Consider the following 19,211-nt stretch of genomic DNA (forward strand, 5'->3'; position numbering starts at 1 on the left):
TGGTTTTGCGTCACTCGGAAATGACAGTGTAAAACAACTTGGGTGGGGTGGCTCAAAAGGGAAGCATTTAATATTCACAGTCTAATCAGTTTCTAAAAAAATAAATAAATAAAGAAGGAAAATTATGAAAGCAACCTGCCAGACATTAAAGTTTTCTTTCCCTTTTTATAATACTGTCTTTTAAAGACCAGCATTGCCTCTGAGCTGTAAAAATATATTAAATAAAAATATTTATATTTTAAAAAAACCCTAACAAAATACGGCTGGTGGTGCCAAGGTGAGGTGAGATGTGTTGTTTTTCATCCCGGAGCCTCTCTGTCAGTCACCGCCTCACAGCCAATGATAAGTTCGCCTCGGTCGGACCGACTCGCCGCTTGCTCCTCCGGTCCCTCCTCGTGCTGTCCTCGCCGTGCACGCGCGTGGTACCCACGGTCGTGAGGAGGAGGAGGATGTTGCGCGTGAAGGGGAAATGGCTGCCGAAAACAAGCCGGAAGGTAAGAGAAATATAATGGGATTAATTTACTAGTATGACCGCGGTGTGGGTTTTGGAAGAGCTGCAACTCCGTGCGGAAATGACACACGCGTGAAGCCGAGCGGAGAAATTTTCGGTAGAAAGCGGCTCCGCTATTTTCCTCCGAATAGGCTGCTAAAACGTGGAGACATCACCTAGCCAGCTAATATTAGCTTGCATTCTAGCCAAGCTACTATTCCCATCGTAGCCCACATTTAAAAGCACGCCACTGGGACGAATAGCGTGGCAAAAGTGCCGTGTTTACCGTTTATTGTGCTCGGGTTCCTTGTCAAATGACGAGCAATTCAAGTTGTTAACAACAAGGCTAAGTTAATGACAACATGTCATTGGCATCGACCAACTTCTTCCCTTATTACCCAGCTTTAAAAGCGGCTTGGTTGTGTTAGTTTATATGTCAATACGGCTCTGTTTTCAAGCCGCTTTTTGCAGCTTGTTTTGACGGCATTACAATAGGCTAATTATTAAGACATGTCTGATTTAAAATGTAGCCTGTAAGTCTTGTTTTTTATCTCTCTTTCTTTCTTTCTTTCTCCTCTTGGAGAGGGTCGTTTAGTCCCCCACCTCTTGAAGCGCGAGAAATTTCTTCGGCTTTCAGCGGATAGTGTTTATGAGCCAGAAGTGATGTATTGTTTTTAAACGAGCGAATATTAGCCTCCGTTTTCCAAATGCCAATTAATACTACTTGGCCTATATTTGGTCCGAAACACGGGCATCAAAGCGTTGTGATGCCTACTCCGCTCGCAATGCCCTATCGCACTTGAAATGCCATCACACCGGAGGAAGCAGGGAGGATGGAGAGTAGGATTTCCAGCAGCCTGCCTGCCCATTACACTACTTTACAGATAGGACAAAACGAAGACTTCCCTCCCCTCCTCAGCTGACTTCACACGGCTTGCTAACTTGAAATGAAATGCACTAGACTTAATTATTTTCCTTCTTAGTGGAATATTTTATTGCAACCCATATGCATAAGAGATTTGATCTCATTCAGACAGGCCCATGGATTTTTTGGGTGAGTAATTAAACAACGCCTGCATGAAAATAAAGATGTGATCCATGATTTTTAAACGGACCGGTTTTCCTGGCGCCTATTCACTGATAATGGTATTTGAAGCTGGCTGGAGCCAGTTACTTATTTACAATCTCAGTGTTTTTGATACAGATGAAATGTGTATATGTTAAAATATATATTTTCAACAATGATCTTAGAATTAAACGCCTGATTATTTACATGTTATAGTTTGTGTGTATTCATACGTTTTTGCTATTGTTACTTTAATTGATTTATTGATAATTATCTAACTTTTTTATTGAACAGAATACAGTGGTAGATAATTCAAATCATATGTTCTTGTTTTTTATATATATTTGCTGATTTATATAGAGCTTTAGGGTGCAGAAAAGAGTCTTTCTAGGTTTTTCTTTTTCTTTTCTTTTTTAAACTGGCTGCTTGAATTGAGAAAGACAACATTTTTTAATTTAAAAAAAAATGGTCCAGCTGTTTCTGAGCTGTTCTTTATGTTTTTTTTGCAGGGTTTAAAATTAAACAGGCATCTGTCAGTCTTTGGTGTCAGTAACCTCAAACACAAATTCTTTTTGATGTAGAATTATTGTAATGTTTCAAATTGTCTCGGTCCATGTGAGGAGAGATGATAAAACGCTGGGATTTTAGTTGTTTGGATGTCAGTGTGCCAACCACTAAAGCGAGTCCCACCAGGGGGTGGTATTGAGCTACAGAAGCGCACTTACATGAGGGATCAGTCTGCGGCTATGACAAAAAAAATGAAGACATCTGGTTTTGTGATAGTAATGACTTCACTATGGTGTATAGTCCTAATGAATTCATCTACATAGCTGAACTTAGCAAATAGACTGTAGCTGATAATCGCGATGTCTCCCCCAACACGAGGAGCTCTCACTGCAAACCTTGACTTGAAAGTCCCATTGCTGAGCCGGTCAAGTTATTTTCAGAGTTCCTATGAGGCCGGTCAGTGGAAAAAGGAGGAGGAAGGGGGGCATAAAGAGACAGAGAGTGCTTCATACCTTCATGTAAACGCTATATACTCTCATGCATACCTGGCCGTTAAAGCTTTTACATAAAGCTGTCGTGAATCATTCCACTTGAACCAAGTCTTTTTGGCTTTTCAGCAGGAATGTAAAACGTTTAAACGAACACAGCTTTTACAGTTTTTACATGACGTGTTCCTGAATGTCTGGCTGCCACTAAGAGAGCTCAACAGTGTTTCCTTAACCTTTTGTCCTTGTGGTATGCGGGCAGCGCCGATCGCTCTTAGCTGTTTGGCAGGTCTTATGATGGCCCATAACAACTGAGGGTTACATCTTGTGTTAAACCCAGGGGCCATGACCCAGCCTCACGTCGTGGTGTAATGTTTACATCCTGGGGTATTTCTCTCCAGCCTAACTGATCGTCTATCCCCTTGGGGTTATTTTTTTTCCCCCTTCACACTCATAAAAAGCTCTGTGTGTCCGTTACTTTAAGTACAAAGCCTGGAGGGCACTGAAAGGACATGCTTGATATGTCTCACACTGACACTGGTCTGGATAAAACTACAGCCAGTGGTCTTATGAATCCGCTAGAGCAGAAATTCCATATAGATATTTCAGTACTACAGCCAAATGTGAGAAATAAAACAAGGAGGTTTGTAAAGAAAAGAAAACACCATGTGAAAATGCAATCATGATATTAACCTCTGAATTGAAATCTTATGGTATTTTTCCCAGCCTACCAGAATCATGTAGCACACTTTGATTAATATAAAATCAGGTAATTGCAAATCCAATGATGAAGGGAGTGTTTACTCACACTTAAAGTTCATACAGGTGTGTTAACCTGCATAAACCCAAGACTAATCCAAACAGTCAATAAAGGTTGCTTTTTGAAATGTAGTAAATAAGGCCTGCGGTTTCTGCCTGTGTAGGAAGGGCTTTTTCTCATTTTTTTAACGCAGGCACAGTTTGAAAAGTTTCACGATCTTATCATTTCACTCAAAGTTCAGGGTGAAGCAGCAGGAAAACATCAAGTAAACACGCAGTCAGCCATTAACTTACAAAAGTGCTTGTGCAGCAATGGCATAAATATTTCTCTGCTGTTTTGTAAAGAAGGATGAATTTAACCTCCTCGTGATGCCAGACGACTTGCTCTGCCAGTTTTGTGTGGAATCAGGATATAGCTACATTTTTTCCCAGGCTTTTAATTGAATCAGTGAAGTATGGATGGGTGGGACCCACGTCCAGTCTGTGGTTGCTGAGACGTCTGCATGTAATAGACCTTTACCGACAGCTTTGCAGGGTCTCCACTGGTTGATTGTATTGATTCTTCCAGCTCACCAATGACACAATAAGAAGTGTTACTGACCCATATCAAAACAGGCCAGAGCTATACTAACCTATATCAAGGGGCATTTTCCTTGTAGAGAGAAAAAGATTGAGTTGATGGAAAGCTTCACTGTTTTAAACAACCAATAGACAAATTCAATATGTATTATTACCCTGATTATTGTTGGTGTTATTATTATTCCCATCACATTTTTCCCAACAGCTCTTGTGTGTTTTAAATGCATTTCAAAAAACTGTGTGTAGTTTCTGTTGATGTTGCTTGCATGGGGGAGTTTGCTTAGGTATCACAGGCTGGGAGAATGCTTCTTTTCCTCGATTTTCTCTACTTTTCTCTTTGCCTCCTGAAGGACTGAAGAAAGTTCGTAATCCGGATCGAATGTACAGATCAGCAGTGTGTTATGCTGGCCATGGTCCACCTAAGAATATCAGTGATGACACAGAGACGAACAGTAAGAGTCAGTTATTAATACTGCATTGCTGCTGCAAGAGGCCACTAGCTGGCCAATCTATTATTCATCCATCAATTCATTTATTTACTTCTTGATTTCATCCGTCCCCATGCCCCCTCCCTCTTTTATTCTTCTCCAACACAACACCACCTCCGGCTGTTCTGTTGATTGAAGTGTCTGCTTTACAGGATCACGCTGTCAATAGTTGAAGTGTTGTCGTTAACTAAGAGTGATTTCAGGTTGAGGCCAGGGGATCAGGACCTGAGCAGACCCTCAGAGAGAAAGCTTACGCTTTGATCCATCAATTATGACCCAGGACTTGCTTTTTCTTTGCTTTTCTTAAACCTGTATTTGATGGAGGGGTATCAAGTCAGGTTAACGGTATGTTGTAAAAATGCTGGAAAAATAAATAGTGTATGACCAAATATAAAAGAAATAGCATCCTATATATTTTTCCTTTATGGGTTAATATTCGTCTCTGTCTCCCTCTCATTTCATTTGCACTCGATCAGAACTCTAGATCAGACATCATAGAGGAGGTTTTTATGACTTGTAAAAGCCAGCTTCTGTAGGGATTGGTTCAGTGCGCTTACAAGTCTGTGCACAAGCGCTATTTTCTGTCATGACCAAAACAAGTCAATCAGAAATATAGGCCAAAGTGTTGACTTTATTTGTGGTGATTTTCCCTTCATTCCTCTTTAGAGAACATTGCCTGAATTTTAGCCTCTGTCTTTTTCCATTGAAAAAAACGGTCCCCTCTAAAGCAGATTGTTCCTCTGCAAAAAGGAGTGCCTTCATTGTTAATGAATACACCAGTCTCTTCACTGCTGGGAGACTCTGTTGATCTAGGCTAGAGACTGGGTAATTAAGTGTGCTCATGTATTGTCATTTCTAAATAGTAAGTCTGAAATCACCCCCAACCCCTTGTTAGACTCTTCACTCGATATGTGTCACTGGAAGAGCTTTGCTGCACCAGATCTTTTTGGTATTTTTAACAGAGAATGTTTTGAAAGATTTAATGCCAAGGGAGTGCCAGTGCAGATCTATGAAACAGTGATGCAGACTGTAACGGGAACATTTTTGATAGACTTTTGCGTTACCCTTTCATGTGTGACAACTGTGACTGACAATACGTTTTGCCAGTGTTGCTGTTTTCCCTCATGTTATTGCATGGTATTACAGTATCCTGTTCCCATGTCAGACACCCCGTTTAATGTGTTCAGCCTGGAGGGTTTTCTGCCTACCAGGACACTCTGTAGCAGAATACAAGAGCTCAAACAAGCAGGTAAACCATTGATCTGAGTAATCGTCTGAGTAATTGTGGGAGTAGTTATGATACAGAAAGAAGGGTTTTGTTTGTGTGCATGTGTAAGCTAGAGGGAAAAAACAGAAGGAGAACAAGAGCAAGAGAGAGGGAGTGAGAGTGAGAGAGAGACCTCACCTCTGCTCTCCTTGAGATGGGATTTTTATGGATGGGTGAGCGTGGTGAGGGCTGAGAACACATAAAGAGTCATTTTCAGTTTGTTGCAGGCAGTTAACCATGTGTACATGTTTGTTGAACTTTCAGTAATAGGCGCAGGCTTTTTTTTGAGCTGTTTGACTTTTTGACAGTCTTTGCTTATTATGCTACATTATAGTATACTATTAACTACACAGAGACAAAGTGTGTCCAGCATATGGCCATTGAGGTAATGTAAACAGTGTAAATGTAAATAGTGAAAGCTGCAATACTGCACATGTTGCATCTTGTAGCACAACGGCATAAGAAAATGTTCCCAGTGAGATTCAGTCCTATTCAGATCTCTCGCTGGCATGCAGATGCTTTCTCCCTTTCCCAGCGGGGAAAAAAAACCTTTAGCATTTTTTACAACAGCTGTTGTGTGCATTCCCGGTCAAACAACCATCCTTGATTCTTTCACTAGACGCCGTATAATGGTCTCTTTGCTTTAGGTTTATAGTACCATAGCTGTGCTATAGCGAAGTTCACCAGTTCACTTTTTTTGCTCGTGGGCAGTTTGTAATTTCACTAGATGTAAGAGTGTTATCGAACAGGCTATGGGCCAAATGATAAAGATAATTGGTTTCCCCGTCCTACACTAAAACATAGCTATTTTAAGTCTGCGTCTACATACTCCTCTCTGTGTTCCCATCAAGAGCCATCAGGCTGTGGGGAGACCAGCCCCTGGACGATAGGCATTATTGTCGTTATTGCCAGGGAAATTTGACACTACTTAAATTGTCCTGTGTTGTTTTAAAGCTCAGCTCAGGATGTCCCACAAGTGCTTGGCTATAGACTCTCGTCTAATCAAGTGTTTGGTTCACTACTGGACAAGAGCAACCACTTTTTCTTTTAGGTACAGCCTAATCAGTGATATAGATTAAAGGTCTGCATGAATTAAATAGTGTTTTTGTAATATTTGGAAACATTTCAAGCCCGTTAAGATTAGAGATTTCAAATCAGTTTAATTAGTGAATTTAGATTTTCTGTGTGGAAATAAAAGAGAAACTTGAGAAAATCGTTTTTGTTGTTGTGTGATATATTTAAAGCTGTATCAAGTTAATTAAAGATCAGCAGTCGATTAATTTTTTTTAGAAACAAGCCATTTTAGCTGTCAGAATTGTTAAATGAATGTGGAAATCACAGCGTTTGACCAAAAATAGTTTGTGCAAGGATTTGGGGGATTAGATGGATCACAGAAATGTGTACACATCTTTAGGCTACTGAAACCAATATCCCGTTACAGTAAATGCATTGGCCATAGACTCATGCAGGTTAAGCCCACTTTTTCTCTTTCCTCTTCATTTTTTTCACATCTCACAACTAGATTAATTGGTTTTAGTTTCCAGCGTGTTATCAGTTGACCATTTCCCCCTGGCTGCATAAGTTCATCTCTGCTTCACATTTGAACACACTTTGTCTGGATTTTCATCAAGCTAACATGTTCCCCGTTTCTACCGATGGTGTGAGCTGTAGGTCCACTCTGTCACCTTCTGTATGTCTGGTCATTATATCTACTGCATGAGACATACAACACATTATACATTTCTCTACGCATTTCATGAATTTTCTTACTGTCTGTGCATGCATTAACTGCATGTGTGCTCTAGTATTTGTCTGCATGCTACAGATAGAAAGCATATATATCTTATACTTTTCTTCCTTCCTGTCTATTTTAGCAGGCCTGTGCTTTTATGTTTTCATAGCCCATGGATATCTTACCTACAAACTGAAACATAATGCAGTTAATTTTTTATATTCCTTTAGAAGCAGTTGGAAAATTAGCTGCTTTAGGAAAAAAACATCACTGCTAGTTTCAAAAGATGCAACAAATGAAAGCACCACACATTAAATGGTGTTCAGGAAGTCTTGAGAAATGTCCCTTTACTTAATAAAAAGTCATAATAAATGCACGTATTTCTTCAAGGATGTTTAAGTGATCAAGATGTGACCATCATTGCAATTTTCATGTGGAAGTCTGCATCAAGGCAAAACCTCTTTGCATATGTTGTTTTTTGTTTTCAGTACAGCACTACTAATTTGTTTTTTGAATACAGCGCTTTGTAGTGGATAAAAAAGCACATTTTTGCCTCTGTTCGCTTGACATTTTGTCACCTCAGTTGATGAAATGTGTCTGAACTTATCTCATTTGCCTAACCACACTAATTTCTAAGCTAAAGTCTTTTTTCAATTTTTGGTCCAGCCCAGTGGATGGCTGTCAAACAACATAATGATAACAGACACTGCCATAGACCTAATTCAGTTTCAGAGCACTTCTTACTGCACAGAGACGAGGGCCAAATATTTATCCACAGGACTGTTTGTTCTTCTCTGATTCACCTCCCATGTGTTCTAGGTATAACTACAAAAGAACAGTTAGACTCCTCTTCACATCCATAAGCCATATTAGCCACTGAACTGTTGTGGAAAATGTTTGCATTCAAAGTTACTTTGGGTATGCACCACCAGCAGCGATTTGTTGAATGATCTATAGCCAAAACATTAGCTTGCTATTTCTCCACAATGTGGGCACAGATTAAAAAGAAAAACTGTCACTCCCAGTGCGCTCTGAGACAGAGACGGAAGAGAGAGGGTTTTGCGTTCAGGGCTCAGATATTGATTAAAGATTTGTTTTTGTCAGCCTTTCCAGTCTCATGACCCTCGCTCTCATCTCTAGGGTGGGGCTGGAGCAAGCTAGCATGACAGATACCCTTAAATTTGGCCCAAGTGTTTGCTTAGCAGCCAGGATCAGCGATAATCCAAACATCATCACAGAGAAATATATATATCTTTATACCCATTCGTCAAAGGGTGATGTAAATTATACAGCAGCATGCACAGACTGCCACTGTTCAGCTCATACATGGCCTGTGGTGGCAACATGAAAGCTGCAGACCTCTAGTCTCTATATTGAAAAGCATTCCTCTCCCCGTTTAGCCTTTTGTATGTGAGCTCACTCATCAAGACCTAGAATGTAATTGGCTCCAGTGTGCCAGCTCAGCTCAGCACATCCTCTCGTGTAACAAGCTCTGGTATCAGCCTGTCTTGCACTTTAGTGTTTTACAACCAAATAGTAGTTTTCTGTAGATCCTTCTCTTGGCTAATGTACAGGCAGTCATTAAGGCTGCTGTTTAAACTCCAAAATAAATATTAAACCTTACAGGGGTTCCATGGGAAAAGCAAAGAAGTAGAGTTGTTTATAGACTTTGATCAACTTCTGGTTAAGAAAAAAGAGCTACATTTACATTCTCAAAGCCAAATTTTAGTGGGTAAGTTCCTGTTTATCCACTGATCAAATCAGGCAATTTGATTAAGAAGAGCTTGTCTATATTCTCTAAACCTGCTAGGCCCCCTCAGGGCTGTTTTTGTATCACACACAAACTACAGGATATATACAAGATATCCATTCCACATTCCGCAATGGACAGATTTTTAATTAGTAAACAATACTTTGTAGGAACGCTCACAGTTTCTCCTTTGCATCAGTGAAAATGCCTGGTGGAAGAAAGACATACTGTAGCTGAAATATTGTAAGTTCTGATAAATAGCAGGTGACAGAACAAAAAGAGTTTAGAGTTATTAGAGTGCTGTAAAAGGAAACCTCAGTAATGAAGAGTTCACTTTTGTGTGTTTAAGAGCCTTGTAAGAAATGTTTTTTAAAAGACCCCATTCAAGTTAGACAAGGACTCCCAGATTAGAGAAGGCCAAAACTGAGCATCTGAGGAAGTGCCACATCTAAAAAAACATGGTTTATTTAACAGCAAAAAGCACAGAACGCTGTTTGAAACATGACAGTAGTTAACCTGTTCGTCAAAGAAATGCAGTCATTCAAAACCCAGAGACAATAGCCCTATATATAATCTGATGTTTTGGTACTGTAAGGTCTCTGGCGTTTTTGTACCTGGTGTTAATAATAGCCTCCATAGTAAATGCCTAGTTTCTCTCCAGTTTATATTAAAATGGAAGGAAAAAAAACATTATCGCCGGTCCACTGAATGAATGATGTTAATGTCAAATATTAAATAAAAGCAGCAGAATTTCTTTGTGTTTTCTGTCTGGCTTAATTTGGACATTATGAAGATTTAGTATTAAAGTTAATAAAGCTTAACCTATATCTTTTCTCATAGATCAGTTAGTACTACTGTTAAAGGTTTAGTTGCAAATCCTTTGCTGTCAATGAATAACTGAAATCCACGATCTGTAGACATAAACAGATACTTGGCAAATTCCCTGGAGATGCTCTGCCAGGTCTGTATTGCAGCCATACTAATTTCTTGCTTGTTTTGGGGACATTTTGCCTTCAGTCTGGTCTTCAGCAAGTGTAACACATGCTCACTTGGATTGAGGTCAGCTGACTGAATCGGCCAGTCAGAAACATTACGCTGACTGAAAAATAGTGAAAGTCAGCAGTTAAAGCCCACAGAGTGTGTCTCATTCAAATGCATTGTCCCGGGGAAACTGTTCTAAATGCACTGCATGTATGATATATTGATTTAAAATTAAATACAGAGGATTGAAAGTATACTTTTTTCAGTATAAAATTAAGATTTGTTAACACCAAAATAAAAATGGCGAAATGCTTTTAACATTCAGAATGTTTACATGTAGCACATTAGTAATCTAATCATTCTCCAGTTTGGTGGTAACCTGATTTCAGAGGCATCCTTGTAAGGTTAAGGGATTAGGAGAGATCCAGTTAACACCTTGTTAGTCTTGCAGGGTTTACATAGGTTGCTTTGACGCTTGGGGGGTTGTTAGCTGACAAATACAAGACTGGCATTTTCAAAGTAGAAAGCAGTTATGTTGCAGTTGTGTCACCCTTTTCATGTGCGCGGCATACTGAGCCGAGATGCTTTTTGCATAATTCAGTGGTCTCTGGCAAAGTTGTAGAACCAAAGGTGCTTTGCTCGAAAACACGTTGTGCAATGACCGGTGTGATTTTAAGGTTATGAAATGATTAAAACCAAGTGGGAGATTTTATTACATCTGTCAAGGTCCTCAATGCTGTTCTCATCCAAAATATTTCAGCCTGCTGGCAGGTTGAGCAGACATATCCTCTTACAGTAGATTTCTATCACAACTCTCTCGGTGAGGAAATCCTCGACATACTTGAGCCTGGTGTTGATGGTGTCATACGAGGGTGTGCCAGAGGGGAGCATTAACTCCCGAATAATCTGAGGAGAGACGGACTCTTCGTATGTACGGATGTGAGCTTTAAACAGCAAATCTTTTAGGAAGGGCGATGGTTAAGACTTTCTACTGACCTGTGAGGTATCAGAGTGTGGATTTAATGTGTTTTTTTTAAATCTGTTTCTTGCTCACATTTGAAGTTGTTGCTCCGAGAACGAGTATCCACATAAAACAGCTTCTTTTCATCTTTTGTCTCTGCCTCTGATCATTCACTTGCAGCATGTTATCTAGTTTTGACAGTGAAACTACTCTGGTGGTACCTAGGAGCAGATGCTGTGTGCGATTCTTAATTGGGTGAAAAAAATCATTACAGATACCTGTGAAGCTCACATAAAACAGGGTCTACATGAGGCTACATGTAAAATAATAGGTACAGACGGATATAGCGGATACCACAGATATGCTTGCATTCCTTTGGGAGCGATGACGTTCCACCTTATGGATTATGGTATTCTTGGGATCCATCTCTATGGATCAGCTGAGTTGAATTTTCTCTTTGGATGTTTCTGGGCAGTTGCACTGCACTCTTTCAGAGATATACAGCAAGCAGGCTGCAGACACTTTTGGTATAGTCTCATAATGAAGTGCACTACTGGATTATTTGTATTGGCTTTATAGTGGTGTTTTGCTTTGGTTGAACTTTTTCTCTATTTGTCTGATATCAGCTACCCCAGGGATCCATAGTCAGCACTCATATTCAGGCTTTTTTTTCCGGTCTCCCCCTTTACTTGCCCATTACGCCTAACCTACAGTTATATAAATGTGAAAGAATGCAGCTCAGTCTGTGATGTTTGCTTCTTGTTCTTCTATATTTTCAGACTATATTGCATTACGGATAAATGCTGTATTTTGCATTACATTTAGTGAATGTATTTACATTTAATTTGAACTCATAAGCACTGAATAACAGATTTATTTGCACATGCTGGGACATTACCTGGATTAAACAGCTCAACATCCAAGATTTACAGTGTAACAGACTTTAAATCCATTAGAAAAAAAGAGAGAAGAAGCTTAAAGTCTATATGAATAGAGGACAGGAATAATGCAAACTTTACTGGCAGCTACAGATACTAGACACTTCTTATTTTGCCCTTTCTTGATTGTAGACTATTCTCTCAGCCTTATACAAATCCCCATCCACACAAATGAACTGTTCCCTTTTCCCACATAGACTGTTCTGATTTTGTTCCATCTAATTGTATATTATTGTTACTGATACAAATGGATACACTGACAATTTCTCCTGTTTTTGTTTAAACTTGTTATCACTTGTAATATCCGTGCTTAGAATATTCTTATTTTTATGTAATTTACAATTTCCAACATATAGCTGTTTATATTAGATTTCTTTATGATATTGTTAATTTAATCTGTTTTGTTTTTTTCGCTCCCTAAGCAAATATAATTTGTCCACGCTTAAGTTATCTGCATATTTAAGCAAGAAAACAGCGATGGAATGAAATGAACATTTGAATGCATCCATGCAAAAGGGTCTACTGTTTCCTAATTCTTGTGAACTGATTGTGAAAAGTAAATTGAACAACATACATTATGATGTAAGCATTGGGCCTGGTAATTGTAATTATTTCCCTGAGTAATATACCACATTATTTGTGCAGCACACAGATTCCCAAATCCCCACACACTATGAAATCACTCAAGGGTGTTTATTGTGTTTAAATAATGAATAGATACAGCCTTTACAAGTTGACACTGAAAAATTTCTGGTGAGCTCCCCCGATAGAATGCATTTCACAGTAAAATAATTTAGTCGACCACAAAATAAAATGTATGCAATACTCTATCCTTAGATTAATTTCCTAATTCAGTTGGGGATAGTTGTTTTACTGTCAGCGTTTTGCTGCTGAGAGACTTGCAGACTGATAAAGAGGGATATGAGCAAGTCAATAAGGTAGGCGAGCTTGTGCTAAATATTCTTTTTTATCATGCTCTTTTTGTAGATGAACATGGACATTTGAAAATATACCTGCCCAAGAAGCTGCTTGAATGTCTACCAAAATGCACGTCGCTGCCAAAGGAGAGACACCGGTGGAACACTAATGAGGTACGGACAGCATTGCTAATCATACCTCTTTCCACTAAATCCATCTCTCTTCAAAGATAGCCGTACATAAGACACTGTTCTCTCGGGCCCTTTTCAGACATATAAATCATATGAAATCTCTCTGAAATAACAACTGCTACCTGTGATGTTCACTTTTACACCAAAATACACTGAACAATGCTGGTATACGTTACATGCTTAAATATGACATATGAAGACAGTGAAAGTGTGATTTTTAAATGTACCTATTAGGGTTTATTTCTAGCTCTTGTGCTCCCACTTCACATTACACCTGTTTCAGCATGTATCATTACTTTGCAAGAATTTGTATTTGCATTAATAACTATATTTGAAATTTAAAGTCCATCTTCATCTTATATTGACACACAGTTTCCTGTGATATTTTTTTAGATGTACTATTGCCAACAAAGATAATTCACTGGTTTCTGTTGCAGCACGTCGTGCAGTGGATTTTCTTTTTATTTAACCTCACTTTTAAACTGAAACATGTCTCCGAGCCTGTAATTTGTGTTTACTAGAGATTTGGCAGCGCTCGTCGTGCATGAAAACCCTGTTTGTTAATGTCACTTGTAAGTTTTATTCACAAAACTTCACCCAGCGAGTTCAGCAAGCAGCAAACACGTAAATAGTGTTTTGCACTGGCAGAATGAAAGTGTTTCATGTTTGCATCACATTAGGATGACATACCACATTGTACTTTTTTCCCATATAAATGTTTTGCTTTTTAAGATGTTAGAGATGGCCTTTGTTTTCCTTATCCTTTACCAAGAGATCAGACAGTTTTTGGTCATCATTTATTTATGGTGCTAGACATTAAAAAAAATATCATTTATACAGGAATTTGAAGTCTCTCTGGAAAGTAATCAGTGTTTACCACAAGACTTTTTTTCCAGATCCAGACCCATGTAGACACATCCCAAATTAAAAAAATAAAGCATGCTAAAATGTTGAAAACAATAATAAATGTAATTTTCAGCAATCTTTATGATCCATTATCCACAGCATAATTGATTTGCTCTATGGCAGTATTTTAGAGCGCAGACCAACGTCTACACAAGTCCCTAGCAGGGACTTGTGTTGCTTCATTTGTCAGCCTGCTTTCTTTCTCAGGGGATACGTTGATGAATTTATCGCTTTCATTTTCACTATTGATACATGAAAAACTTTCTTCTTTACAGAGAATAACTGGTAGCAATTAGATTTAAATACACTCCATGACAAATCTTAAAACCAATATGCAAAAATCAACCATCCATGCTCTTGATTAACAAATTGTGACCACATAAATACAGTCATCTGCAATGATGAAAGTTAATTGACTGAAAAACAACCAGATGATAAGGTACCAGACAGGCCCGTTTCTTAGAAAAAGGATATTCAAAAAGACAATCTGTCAGTAACATACAATTAAATATTATTTCACAGTGACTTTGTGTAGTCAGTCTTTTCAGAAAACACTTATGAGGGTATTAAGATATCTTACGGCGCTGATTAATACAGTAAGACCAAAGCATCTATCCTTGTACTCATCACTTCCATACTCGTGACTTTTCTTACACCTCTCTTCCAGTCTTCATTAAGTTCTCTATCATATCTTTCTCAATAGCCCAGCTGTAGTTATAAAAAACGTACAATGTGTGTGTGTTTCTAATTGGCTGGTGTTGTAACTTGTTTGCCCTGTTTGACCTGCATTGTGCTGTAAGCATTCTAAATTAATTAACATGGCTTTGAAATTGATCTCAAAGTGTAAGTCTAAGCATTTGCTCATGAACGCTGTTGGCCACAATTGTTAGCATGTCTTGTCATTTATTACCAAATTAAATCATAACAGACATATTTGAGAGAAAAAGGACCATGTTGTGTTACTGGCCTGCATATTCCTCCGTGGATTCTTGGCAGGATGATAGAAAATTGTGGGGGGAAAAAAGAAATTAGCAAAAAAAGATGGTTCTCTTGGTGTTATGGTATGCATGCCAATAGTGTTTTCCAGGGCTGAAAAGAGCAAGGCAACCTTTCCTTAAATCAAGGACATTTCTTTATTGTGCAGACCATGCAAATCAGAGTGTTTGGGCCTCACTGGTGGCAGACAGGCAGGAAGGGAGGGATCAGAGAGGCTCTTGTCGGTGCAATTGTGTGACTCTTAGTGAAAGTGACACCTCATCAATTCTGTGCATATTTTTGGCACCGGCTCAGCATGCTTAATGCACTAATTTCCCACATTTTATGTTTAAGGAATATGAGCAGTTTGGTAGCTTGGCTTCTAATGTTCATTTGAGCCATTATTGTGCAACGTACCCCACAGTTATTTTTCTTTCATAGCGCTCTTTAGGCTGGAAAGTTTGGCCTCTTGTGGGAAAACTACAGCTATAGTGGGTTATAGCTATAGCCCACTATAGCTGTAGTTTAACATGGATGGATAACTTGGATGTGTATGCCATTTTTAAGCAAAAAACCTTCTTGTTCCTTGACTTTTAGGGTTCTTGTTTTATGCTATAATTACATGGATAAGTTTAGATAGTTGAAAATGGACAAAACAAGATATTTAAATTCATTTAAATGCACTAATAAATAAACATCCTAGTTTTGGGATTTTAGTCTGTTGTTAGGTGTTTATGAGTATATATTATAATTATAATATAATATATATAATGCTTAAATCAAGTTTTGTGGTATAATTTAAATGTTATTATTGTGAAACTATGGGTGTTCCCATGATATGGGATATGATATAATGCTGTAGGTGCTTTAGGTGTAAATGCTACAAATAGGTCATTTTGACCCATTGATGTTCGGTTCTTTGACAACATGGTGATGTTATAATATCTGCTATAGATAAGAACCTGCAGGGAACTTAGCTGCACCTGTGTGCCAATTTCAGTTGTTCAGCTCCTGATTGTTTCGAGTTTGCAAACAAACGATTAGAGATTTTTATGTAAGCTAATAAAATGTGTGCAAAGATTCATCTGTTTCCAGATTTTTAGGGTTTTTGTTGTTTTATCATAGAATTACATGGACAACTTTGGATTGTTTTGTCCACTGTCTAAATAATGAGATTAAAGAAATGTGGATTTTTTGTTCTGCTTTTATAACAACACAGAACATTAATTTGATATAAATCATGTAATTTGCTATTAAATCACATCAGCTGTAATTTGCATAACATAATTTATTTAGCATTTTGTAGTACATTAATCGTGTCTCTTATTTATGCACATCCAAACATCTGGTGAACCTCTGATTTTGATTTATTTCCATTCCTAACATGTCTTAATAACTACTTATAAGTTGCACCTAACATAAAAAGGAATTTTTATAAAGAAATTGGTTGCTTATCCTTCTTGCAGCCCACATCTCATTAGAGTCATATGTTTTGCTGTTGTTTAAGTCTAGGATTGTTCTGTTTCACTCTGTTTTAGAAGCTCACTTCACACATCTCTTTTTTTTTTTTTTTTGAAAGTGAATGAGGATACAACTTGCTGGTTGAAAACTTTAATCTGAAAAGAGAATGAGTCGGGGCTGTGGTGTTGCCAGTGAGGTGAAGTGAAGCTAATGTAGAACTATTCATTTCTATCATTCTCATGATTCCTTTGTGTATTTTCATGAGAAGAAGGTGTGCAGGAATTCATTTCAAGCATTTACTGGAAAATTAGATAAACCAATCGAATCAAAATTCAAGGCAGAGGATGGAAGTTTAGAAGGTTGAATGGTACCCTTGTCAGTAAATCACGAGTAGCGTGCAAGGTACAGATATGCTATCAGCCTTTAAATTATCAATGGGAAAGAAGTACCTGGCTGCTCAAGAGAAAAACATGTTTTTACTGAAAGAAATGGAAAAGGAGGTTGTGATTGAAGTAACACTTTCTTGTGTTGCAATAATCAGTGACATTTCTGTGATTTCTCATCTGTCAAAAATGATTCAAGATCTTAGCACACTTTATAGTGAGCAAGTTGCAAAAGAAAACAGAAAGACTCCCAATGAGTCTATACTTACTTTATTTGAGCAACTGCTTTTTGAGGCTCTCGGGTTAGACAGAGGAGCGAATCTTCATAGAATTCATCTCAGGTCTACAGCCAGCTGCTATTGTCTGGTTTGCTGCTCTGGCACAATGACCCCTATTTTGCTAGACATTTCTGTTGAGATTAGAATCTTTTTAAAGAAGGACATCTTCCACAGGAAGGGCTTTAGGCTTATATCCTTTTCAAGATCAAACAGAGTGAGCCTGATGTTTGGTTATGCCGGCATGGAGGTTTCAGTACTTGAGTTGTGTTGGAGAATTGCTATTTTACCAGGGCTATTTCCCAGATGGACTTTTTGGGGGTTTTTTTAGGTTCACTTTAGACTTCTGAATCAGGCTGTATATCATTATAGGATTCAAAGCAAGTGTCCATTGGGGAGCTACCAGTAAAAGAAAGGAGCTGATTTTATTTAGGATTGACTTTTCTGCTATACTGTTGGACTTTTTGGTCTAAATGGCAACATTTATGATGTGCTATTGGAGTCTTAAAGACAAGAGTGAGTAATATTTTCTACACCAAAACACGTTGGATTAGATCTCTCAGTGTTAGCCTCCTTGGAGAGATTCTGACTTTTAATAAGTAGTTCAAGTGTGACATTATGAAGCATTGATAAACAGAATAAATTTGACAATTGTAGAGAGAGTGACTATATTCCTTGTCACTCCACGTTGAAAAGACGAGGCAGAGGAGTACGGCATGAAGACTTGGTTGAGGGAGGACACTGGGCCTAAGCTGGTGTGACACCCTTAGCCTTTAATGAACGGCACAACGCTCTGAGTACTATGAGCTTCCTTTCAGCTTAGAGGGGACTGCTTCTGAACTGGTGCTGAACCAAAACAGACAAGAGAGCATCAGCTCAGGCCTCCACCGGCCTGCTACACATTTAATGCCCCTGTCGTCAGGAATAATCCTCTCTGCCTCACGCCGCTGCCAGCAGCAACGCAGCGTGGTGCCTACATGCAATATGCCACCGCTCAGGACAGAGCAGGAGAACCAGTAGAAACACTTAGTGGACTCACCGGGCAGCGGGCGTAGCAAGCAGGGAAACAGTGATCACAAACCACAATAAATGAAATTAACTGCGATATCAGATACACTGTCAGTAACACTATAAGATAGGTACAATAATGACAAGCACAATTGGATGCAGTGTGGTGTAATCACTCACTCCTTATCTCCGACTAAAACATAATTTCTGTTAACCCACTCCCTGCCACTGTGATATCTTGGAACCTGCTGTTTTGGTTTTACACAACAATGCCCTTGCTTGAATACAATTACAGAGGGGAAATGAATCACTCTTTATGAATTCATTTGTTCTTTGAGAACTGTAATGATTCTTTTTCAGTGCTTTTTAAAAATATTTTCATTTAAAATATGAAAGGATAGCACAGCGATAGCTCTAAATCTCACAGATGCATTATTGTTATCTTTTCCAGCGAAAGGGTCATTTTAGCTTTTAAAACCCTCCATAATTTCATGCTTGTTTCCCTAGTCGGTTGGAAATAAATACCACAACCACCCAGCTTTGTGGCTTTCTCACTCCAACGTTATGCCCTAAAACGAAATTAATTTCAGGAAGTTTAGTTTGTGTGGGCTGGTGTCAGGTTCATGACCAAAACAAAAGTTTTGGCTTCACTTGCTGTGCTATGTGCAGGCGTGTCAACTTTTTGCAGTTTTTGCGTGCATTTATTGTTCAGTCTTACCACACTCACATCAACAAATGGTCAAAAAAAATGAATGTTGCTCATGCATTTTTATTAATGTAAGTCCTTTGGGCCACCTTCTTCTCTGACTGTGCTGTGTTCCAGCATGCAGCAGGGTTTCCTCCAGGAAATTGGTTAGCGCAGGTGGTAAGTGCTGTCCCCATCTAATCGCACCCGTAGGTGATGCAAGTCCAGCTGGTCAATAAAAACTTTAAACTAAGCAGCAAAGTGCTGTGCAGATTATTTATTACAAAGGAAATGTATGGTGCTGAGCTGAATCAAACAGCTCTTGAAGCGACTTGTTCTGTTATTAGTGTAGTTACTAGATGACAGCTGAAAACATTGTTTGCTTGATTTCCCTGCGTTTTTAATA

The 19,211-nt window shown here is 38.6% G+C and overlaps 1 protein-coding gene across 9 annotated transcripts in view; it reads left to right on the top strand.

Annotated features, from left to right (window-relative positions):
- The first annotated feature begins 375 nt into the window (after positions 1-375).
- camta1a (calmodulin binding transcription activator 1a) overlaps positions 376-19,211 on the top strand; it is a 283,929-nt gene continuing 265,093 nt past the window's right edge. For 7 of the 9 annotated variants that reach the window (XM_004546316.4, XM_004546315.4, XM_012917837.4 and 4 more), the window contains exons 1-3: positions 376-494; positions 4,237-4,338; positions 12,991-13,094. In XM_004546316.4, the coding sequence (XP_004546373.1) occupies positions 470-494; positions 4,237-4,338; positions 12,991-13,094 (231 nt within the window). In that variant the 5' untranslated portion in view covers positions 376-469. Of the gene's footprint in view, positions 495-1,338; positions 1,545-4,236; positions 4,339-12,990; positions 13,095-19,211 lie in introns of those variants that run through there. The other 2 variants (XM_012917838.4, XM_012917839.4) reach the window with 2 other exon arrangements.

The sequence above is a fragment of the Maylandia zebra genome, linkage group LG20, assembly GCF_041146795.1.
Source record: "Maylandia zebra isolate NMK-2024a linkage group LG20, Mzebra_GT3a, whole genome shotgun sequence".
Lineage (NCBI taxonomy): Eukaryota > Metazoa > Chordata > Actinopteri > Cichliformes > Cichlidae > Maylandia > Maylandia zebra.